This window comes from Andrographis paniculata, unplaced genomic scaffold (genome assembly GCF_009805555.1).
Source record: "Andrographis paniculata isolate CXL003 unplaced genomic scaffold, ASM980555v1 Contig5END, whole genome shotgun sequence".
Classification (NCBI taxonomy): domain Eukaryota; kingdom Viridiplantae; phylum Streptophyta; class Magnoliopsida; order Lamiales; family Acanthaceae; genus Andrographis; species Andrographis paniculata.
The window spans coordinates 954716-963086 of record NW_026137595.1 but is presented as its reverse complement, the minus strand read 5'-3'; the positions used below and the strand labels follow the sequence as shown (position 1 = coordinate 963086).

At 34.0% G+C, this 8371-nt stretch overlaps 1 protein-coding gene across 6 annotated transcripts; it reads left to right on the top strand.

Moving 5' to 3' along the window:
• The first annotated feature begins 1526 nt into the window (after positions 1 to 1526).
• Positions 1527 to 8050, top strand: LOC127259173 (methylcrotonoyl-CoA carboxylase subunit alpha, mitochondrial). 6 transcript variants are annotated; one of them, XM_051286321.1, is made up of 16 exons: positions 1528 to 1909; positions 2799 to 2920; positions 3046 to 3193; positions 3603 to 3740; positions 3972 to 4067; positions 4176 to 4235; positions 4663 to 4755; positions 4827 to 4938; positions 5037 to 5141; positions 5377 to 5513; positions 5700 to 5934; positions 6012 to 6169; positions 6285 to 6401; positions 6666 to 6911; positions 6999 to 7094; positions 7931 to 8050. In XM_051286321.1, exons 1-16 carry the CDS (start codon positions 1568 to 1570, stop codon positions 7952 to 7954), a joined length of 2229 nt encoding a protein of 742 aa, XP_051142278.1. In that variant the 5' UTR covers positions 1528 to 1567; the 3' UTR covers positions 7955 to 8050. The 6 variants fall into 6 exon arrangements, 5 of the variants coding, with proteins under 5 accessions (XP_051142278.1, XP_051142279.1, XP_051142280.1 ...); XM_051286322.1 differs by lacking the exon at positions 7931 to 8050 and adding an exon at positions 7343 to 7535; XM_051286324.1 differs by having other exon boundaries at positions 1761 to 1909; positions 2812 to 2920.
• The last annotated feature ends 321 nt before the right edge of the window (positions 8051 to 8371 follow it).

Here is an 8371-nt window from a genome sequence, read left to right as displayed (position 1 = left end):
TTGATTTTTTTGCCTATTATTATTAATATTAAGATGCTGTGCTGCGTCAATTTGAGTCTTTGAGTGTATTTGAGAATTACCTGTTGGGTTTAGTTGTTTAACTAACTAGTTCAATTAATTATTTGATAAAATAAATAATTTGTATGGTTATGATTTGAAATTAACTTAAGATAAAATTTAATTTAATTTTTTATTTAAATGGTATTTTGACGTAACATTTTATAAAAATGGTATATAATTTTATTAAAAACAAATACTCCATAGTGTTAATTTTGATATCAGATATTTATATATTATCTAGAGTTTAGGATTTTCCATAAAATTTATTATTAATTATTGAAAATTATAAAAATATTATTAATATATTAATTTTTCTATTTACATATTTTAATTAAAAATAATATTTTTTTTTTAAAATCGAAAATAATGTAAAATTATATACTCCCTCCCTCCAAAATAAGGTTATCATTTCCCAATTTAGTAATTATACTTAATATAATAAATACCCTTTCACAAATGTCATTACTTTTATATTACACCATACCGGGTATTTTTGTCTTTTTTACTATAATTTAATATAATACTAATATTCAAAAATCTACCTGCAAAAAGCAAATGTATGGAGGGAGTATAAGTTTTTTTAGTATATATATTTATATTTCTTCTTTAATTTAATAAATTAGTATATTTTACAAATAAAAAATAAAAAAAAACTTGATAATTTCAATTACTAAAAATTTTAAAAATGAAATAATAAATTACCAAATACATAAATATATTAAAATAATAGATAAGAATATATTACTATGGGCAAACAAAATAGCTAATATTAATTGGCAAATATTTTTTACGGTTTTAAAAATTTTAAATTATAAATTTATAATTATATATAATTAATTAATTTAATAAGAATATAAAAATTATTTTATATATTTTTATTAAAAATAAATATAATTATTATTTAATTGTTTTTAAGAGAAAAGCTAATGAGACAATGGTTCTCTTCGCTCTGTGTTTTTAAATGAATTAAATTTTTGATCGTGGAATAATAATTATGTAAAAATATAAAAATATTGTTTTTAGTTGTATATTTGATTTTTGGCAATAAGTATTTAAAGTTTTTTTTTCTGATTTTTGTAAAAGAATTATTTATTGTTTATTACTTCATCTATCATTTAAATATGCTCATTTTTTAATTTAGATTGTCATTGAAAAATAATATTATTTCAAAAGTAAAAAATTATTATATTTTTGTAGTTTTTTTTAAGTAATCATTATTATTTATTTTTTATTAAAATCATATCCAGTCAAATGAGCATACGTTTGGAGTTTGGAGGACAGAGGGTGTATTATTTTTAAAAATTTTGAAAAATAAAATTGTGAGAAAGTGATTGTTATTACCCGTTTGCCACGCCAGCGTTGTGTAAGAATCGTTATCCAGAGGTAGCACGCTTTTCATAATTAATTTATTATCTAATTAATAAATAATTATTTTCCTCTCCTCCGTATAAGATGAGACACAGGAATAAGCCATCTCTTCCTCACTGCACTCTGCAGCTCAGCAACAATGTCTTCCCTCACTTCCCTAATCCGTCGCAGAAGAAGCCATTACTTTCCTCTCCGTTTCTATGGATCCTCGTCTGCTGCGTCGTCGACAGATTCGGTAGGTCGATCCAGCGGAAGAATTGACAAGATTTTGATAGCCAATAGAGGTGAAATTGCTTGCAGGATTATGCGGACCGCCAAGAGGTTGGGGATTCGGACGGTTGCCGTTTACAGTGACGCCGATGAGAGCAGCCTACATGTTAAATCGTCTGATGAAGCTGTTCGAGTTGGTCCTCCTCCGGCTCGCCTTAGCTACCTCAACGCTTCCTCCATTATTGAAGCTGCTTCCAGAACTGGCGCTCAGGTTGCACACGCTGATAGTGTTCCATTGTTGCGTTGTTTATGATTTATTTCTCTTTGCGTTTGATAATTTGGGAGATACTGGAAAGCTTGCTTCAAATGTTTTTTATGATGATCAAACGATCGCGAGATATGAACCAAGCCTGCCAGTTTCACCTAAGTAGCTTTCTAATTTATTTCATGAATCAATTCAAGACAATTTTTGGAATTTAAAGTTCAGGACATGGAAGTAGTCATGGCTCGTCAACAGCTCAACTCATACTTGTTTATAGAGATAACCGATTAGAAATCCAGCTTGAAAATTTATTCTCTATTTGTATCATTATACATATGAATGTATATTTTTTTTATATAAAAGTTTCTATTTGTTTATGAAATTTGAATAATTTTATTACGACAATTTGTGAATAAAACTAGATATTATATAAACTTGTATATTAAAATATACATAATATGTGTGCTATTCAAGCCGAATTCGAACTTGAGCTTGAGCTCGAACCTTACAAGCTGAGCTGAAGCTTGAATTCGAGCTTAATGATCCAAACTTGAGCTATTATTTTAGGTCGAATCCTAAATGAGTGGAGTTACTCGAGTTTGCCAGGCTCGTTTAACAGCTCTACATGAAAGCTACTTATAACAAGGTGAAACTGACAAGCTTGGTTCAATTTCAGGAGATGACAAATTAAACAGGACATTTCTATGGTTGTATTGAAGGACTTCTAATAAGGCTATAAATAAAATCTGTGAAGTTATTATATTGGCGCAGATGAGTTATTTTGCTTGACATGGAAATTTCACCCTCGATGCGCTGATTGGTCGTGATATGAATGTTTTGTTGTTTATTGCTTGTGGGATGCTCCGTTGGGGTGGAAAATCTTATTTGTGATAGTTAGGCTATCCACCCAGGTTATGGTTTCTTATCAGAAAGCGCTCACTTTGCTCAACTCTGTGAGGATGAGGGTTTTACATTTATTGGACCCCCAGCCTCTGCAATTCGAGACATGGGTGATAAAAGGTAAAAGCTTTGGGCCATTCATCAAGGTTCTAGTACTTCTTGGTCTGCTTTTATTCACTGTTGTTTTGCTTGTTCCTTCAAAACTGTATGTCAGGTTCTAATTCTGGTTAGAGTTTATGTTTCAGTGCTTCAAAGACAATTATGGGTGCAGCAGGAGTTCCCCTTGTGCCTGGTTATCATGGTGCAGAGCAAGATATTGATCTCATGAGATCTGAGGCAGATAAAATTGGATATCCTGTGTTGATCAAGCCAACTCATGGAGGAGGAGGGAAGGTGCAACTTCTTTCTGTGTTCCTATGTTTGTTTATTTAACAAATGAGATTGTTTGTAGTTTAACATGAGTTTTCGATTTAAAAGAAAAAGGGATGGTGCTATACGCTGTTATTGGACATGCTCTTTCTTGGAAATATGATAACTTTTAGCTAGTTTAATGAAGATCTGGCTTCTTGTCTTGATGAGCAATACATTCTGAACTGGCCATATCATAGTATGCTGACATTTTTTCTTGTAAAACTGTTATTTTAATTTGTTAAATCATGAGATAAATGGGATCCAATGGTAATTATTTGCTTCAGGTCTTCTATTTTACCTGAAAAATTTGTGAAAGAATTGCTAGTCAGCACACATCTATTTCATTGATGCTTCTTAAACATAATTTATAATTGCATTCTGGCCTGTTCAGGGGATGAGGATTGTTTATGATCCAGCTGAATTTGTCGATTCATTTGTTGGAGCACAACGAGAGGCTGCTGCATCCTTTGGAATAAACACCATCTTGCTGGAGAAATATATCACAAAACCAAGGCACATAGAAGTTCAGGTACCCACACATTTGAATTCAACTATTCAATATCAACTTGGATACTCTTCTCTATAGTTGTGCCCCCAAAACTGGTTATTCATCATACACTGCCTTTTATTGTTTGTTTCCCTCAATTCTGTTATTCTTGCAATCGTGAAGAATTGGCTGATGAAGAGATGAAAATAATTATCAACTAAAATCATTATTGTAATGAAATATGAGAACACTTACCTATAGTTGTTTTTGTAGATTTTCGGGGACAAATATGGTAATGTTATACATCTTAATGAGAGAGATTGTAGTGTCCAGAGGAGACACCAGAAGATTATTGAAGAAGCACCTGCTGTAATTTCCTTCATCTGCTTCACACTTTACACTCTAAAGTCTGCTTTATGGTTTTCCCTTTTTATTGCTATATATAATTTTGATCAATGTTCTGCACTGCACCTGCAGCCAAACATAGGTAGTGACTTTCGGTTGCATCTGGGCCAGGCAGCTGTATCTGCTGCAAAGGTGATGGATGCTACATTCCTTATTGCCTTAGTAAATATTGTTTGATGAGGGATTTCTTGTTTATTGGTACTTGTAATGGAGATTGCATTCTTTTATGAAGTGTTAAAGGATCAATGATCTGGATGTTCTTTTTAATACTGCAGTTTCAAATCCGTTTGGCACCAATTGATAGGACCTGTTATTCCTAAACTCTGAAGAAACAAATCATGCTTGTTTGCCTTTACTCTTACCAATCTTGGCTCTGATGGTTATGAGACTCACATTCTTGTTACTTCCTCCTCTATGTTCTTCTGCTATAATTTGCGCCATAACAGCCTTACAATTCATTCATTACAGCCATATCTTTATTTTGTCCACATTGGTTTACAATATAACCTTCTTCTTTTTATATTTTTCTCTCATTGTGACTTTGCTTTGAATTTTATAGGCAGTCAATTACCACAGTGCTGGTACTGTTGAGTTTATAGTTGATACCCTTTCTGGAGAGTTTTATTTTATGGAGATGAACACGCGTCTTCAGGTGGTTTGAATTTTCTAGGTCTTATTTTTCTGATTCTTATATATTTGCAAGTAAAACTAACCTTCCTGCAGGTTGAACATCCTGTTACAGAGATGATTGTTGGTCAAGATCTTGTGGAGTGGCAAATTCGTGTGGCCAATGGAGAACCTCTTCCAATTTCTCAATCACAGGTGCCCTTATCAGGTAAATTTCTAGATTTAGAAATCCTTTGAGTATCCTTGTCAATATTGTTTAACTGGAGCTAATATTTTAGAGTTTTGATTGAATTTTTCAAATAACAGGCCATGCATTTGAAGCCCGCATATATGCTGAGAATGTACCAAAAGGATTCCTCCCAGCAACTGGAATGCTGCATCATTATCGTCCTGTTCCAGTTTCTCCAGAAGGTAAATTAGAGTGACAGCTTAATTAAATTCCATGGTACCAAAACTTCAAAGTAGCACGTTGAAACCAACCCCTCAAATAAATCCATTCAATTTTTGCACAATGGCCGCCATGAAATGTATCTAGAAATTTGCTGGATTATTTTGGGCATGTTTTTAGCTCTTCTCTATTTCAATCTATTTTTTTCTTTGAAAAAGAACAGAAAGTTTTCTCATTTAATTTAATGGGGATGATCAGTAAGGGTTGAGACTGGAGTTGAGCAGGGGGATACAGTTAGCATGCATTATGATCCCATGATAGCTAAACTAGTGGTCTGGGGACAAGATCGAATGGGTGCATTAATCAAAATGAAGGACTGCCTGTCAAAGTTTCAGGTATACTGTTTTATGGCAATTCATTTATGTTTTCTCCTGACCTTGTGCTTTTACAGTATCTGTCCCTTATATATCTATTATGAATTGGTTCATCCTGCTCATCCTCTTCTTCATTATTTTCAATTATATGCTCCAAGGTATTGCCTGTTGTATAAATTGACTAGAATTTGACCATTAGTTTCACAGGTTGCAGGTTTGCCAACCAATATTGATTTTCTTTTAAAAATTTCAAATCATGGAGCTTTTGAAAATGGAGATGTTGAGACCCATTTCATTGAGATGCATAAAGACGATCTGTTCATTGATCTGAATGATGAGTTATCCACACAGCAAGTGTATCAGCCTGCTGTACATAGCGCTGCCATTGCAACTGCTTGTATTTTAGAAAAAGAACAGGCAGAAATGGGAAAAAGTGCTCCAGGTGATTTGATGACCTTCCTTATTTGACTGTAAATATGTCTTATATTTCTTGATCCAAATCTGGTAAATTGTATGCAGGTAGCCTTTCTGTTTGGTATGCTAACCCTCCTTTTCGAGTCAATCATCGTGCCAAGCGATCAGTGGAGCTTGATTGGGAAAATGAATCTAGCAAGGGTGGCTCAAAACTTGTACCGCTGCATGTTACTTATCTGTCTAAAGGGAAATATTTGATCGAGGTTATTTCTTGGTCTCGTCCATTGCGCAATGGACAGATACGGTGATAGACACTTGCATTTTGAGAATGTGAAACCATTGTAGTTTTTTAAAAACTTTACATCCTTGATTTTACAGATGGAAGGAGGGAGCTTTCCTAGTGTGGAGTTAAGTGTAATTCACTTGAGGGACAATGATTTTAGAGTTGAACATGGCGGTGTAAGCATGACTGTCACGATATCCACTCATCAGAAGGTGATTTAAACCCAATCGAACCATGAAACAATAATAAAAAAAAAAGATACTATTTTTTTGCTCTAGGCCAATTAGTTTTGTGGACTATGAAGTGGCTCATGAAACTAGTGGGACAATGCCGTAGCTACATTTCATGGTGGTGGTCGACTTACTTGCATTGCTGGTCTTCTTATCCCTAATATTAGTAAATTAGGCTTCTTTGAAATTTATATGGCGAGGCCTTTTTTATACACAAAAAACAACAAATTTCTTTGCTCCTTTCAGGATCAGATGGAGCATATTCACATTTGGCATGGATCAAGCCATCACCATTTTAAACAGAGAAAGGGACTTGCTCTTGTTGATATTGAGGATTATCATAAAAAATCTACTCCTGAGGCATTCTCGTCACATCCAACTGGGACAGTGGTGGCTCCTATGGCTGGTTTGGTGGTCAAGGTTTTGGTGAAAGATGGAACAAAAGTAACAGAAGGGCAGCCTATATTGGTTTTAGAAGCTATGAAAATGGAGGTTTGAGTTTTCCTTTTCTGCAGGGCTTTACATTAGATATGGTCTTGATGTTCTATTCCTATGTTTCTTACTATTTTTCTTCCGCAGCATGTTGTGAAGGCAACAACTGCTGGTTACATCAGTGGGCTACGAGTTACTGCCGGCCAACAGGTTTCTGATGGTGCTGCTTTGTTCACTGTAAAGGTGAGCCATACATTTAATGACCATACCTCCACACCTTGTTACAATGTAATACACAATCAAAATTTGTAACATGAAGTTTTTGTTCCCTAGTTTGTGATATTGATGATATATGTTGCTGGGGTCTCAAAAGCTAATGATCACTCATAAATCTCATTCTCATACTCTTTAAAGATGACCACTTATCACATATTGTTTAATGGCTTTTATGCTTTCATTTCTGGTGATGTATACTGTTGTCCTTTGAACAGGAATGAAATTTGCTGAAGAGGATGTCCTAAATTTGATTGTGGTCAAGGTGGGATGGACCAGGGGATTAAAAGCCCATAATATTCATCTTGTTTAATGATGGATGTCCCCTTTTTTAATATATCCCTTCCGTTTCTAACCTGTGACTGTACTTACCACATGTTAAAATCATAAAGCTGCAATTTGGCTGGGAAATGTTTCCTATTCTTATCCAGTTCCTCATTAGATGTGCTGAATTTCATATATCATGCTCATCTGATTGTCTTGAAAGTAGCTATGATAGATTCCTTGTGGGACCAAACTTGAGTTTCAGTATCAACTCAAGTCTCTAAATTGATAGGATTAATCATTCACTAGAGGTTTGGTACACAATATTTTATTGACAGAAAAATATATTGCCCTGTGATAAACTATTGTGGAGATTCAGACCTGTCTAGGGAATACAGCCATACAGGATACCCCTATCATGCTAGAAGGATAGTATTCTATTATTGCATTGGTATTATTACAATGCAAGGACTTTGACACTTCAATCCATTCTGCCAAACTACACAAAAATTGATATCTAACAATTTTTTGCCTCTTTGGAGGTCCCACTCATGGTGAGCCCATAAATGCTTTGCAGCATTTTCTATCTCTTGTTTGCAGAAGATGAACTGACTTCAACTTTAATCAATAATCCATGAAGGGAGGCATAAAGTATGACACAAGTAAGCTCTTTCGAGTTCTTGGCCCCATTATTTTGTGTCAAATCTTGTTGGGCTATGCAGGGAAGGATAAAAATTGAAATCTTGTTACTGGCCTTTATAACCCATTCCCTTTTCTTGTTTATTTGAAGCTCTGGTAATTTTCTGAAGATGGGTTTTACAGAATTACTTCTCTGCATTGACATAGCATATTTCAATAATTGTTTAGATTAGATCTTGTCTTGTCAATATACACGGGTCCAACTTGGTGTTCTTCATAAAGCTCAATCCGCTGTCCTTTTTACATATCTTTCGAATGAGATGTCGTTTCCCCAATAACTTTAA

Coding starts and splice junctions, on each gene's coding strand:
- LOC127259173 (XM_051286321.1), top strand. CDS start 1,568: ATGTCTTCCCTCACTTCCCTAATCCGTCGCAGAAGAAGCCATTACTTT. Junction 4,756..4,826: donor AGATGAACACGCGTCTTCAG/GTGGTTTGAATT, acceptor ACCTTCCTGCAG/GTTGAACATCCTGTTACAGA. Junction 4,939..5,036: donor ATCACAGGTGCCCTTATCAG/GTAAATTTCTAG, acceptor TTCAAATAACAG/GCCATGCATTTGAAGCCCGC.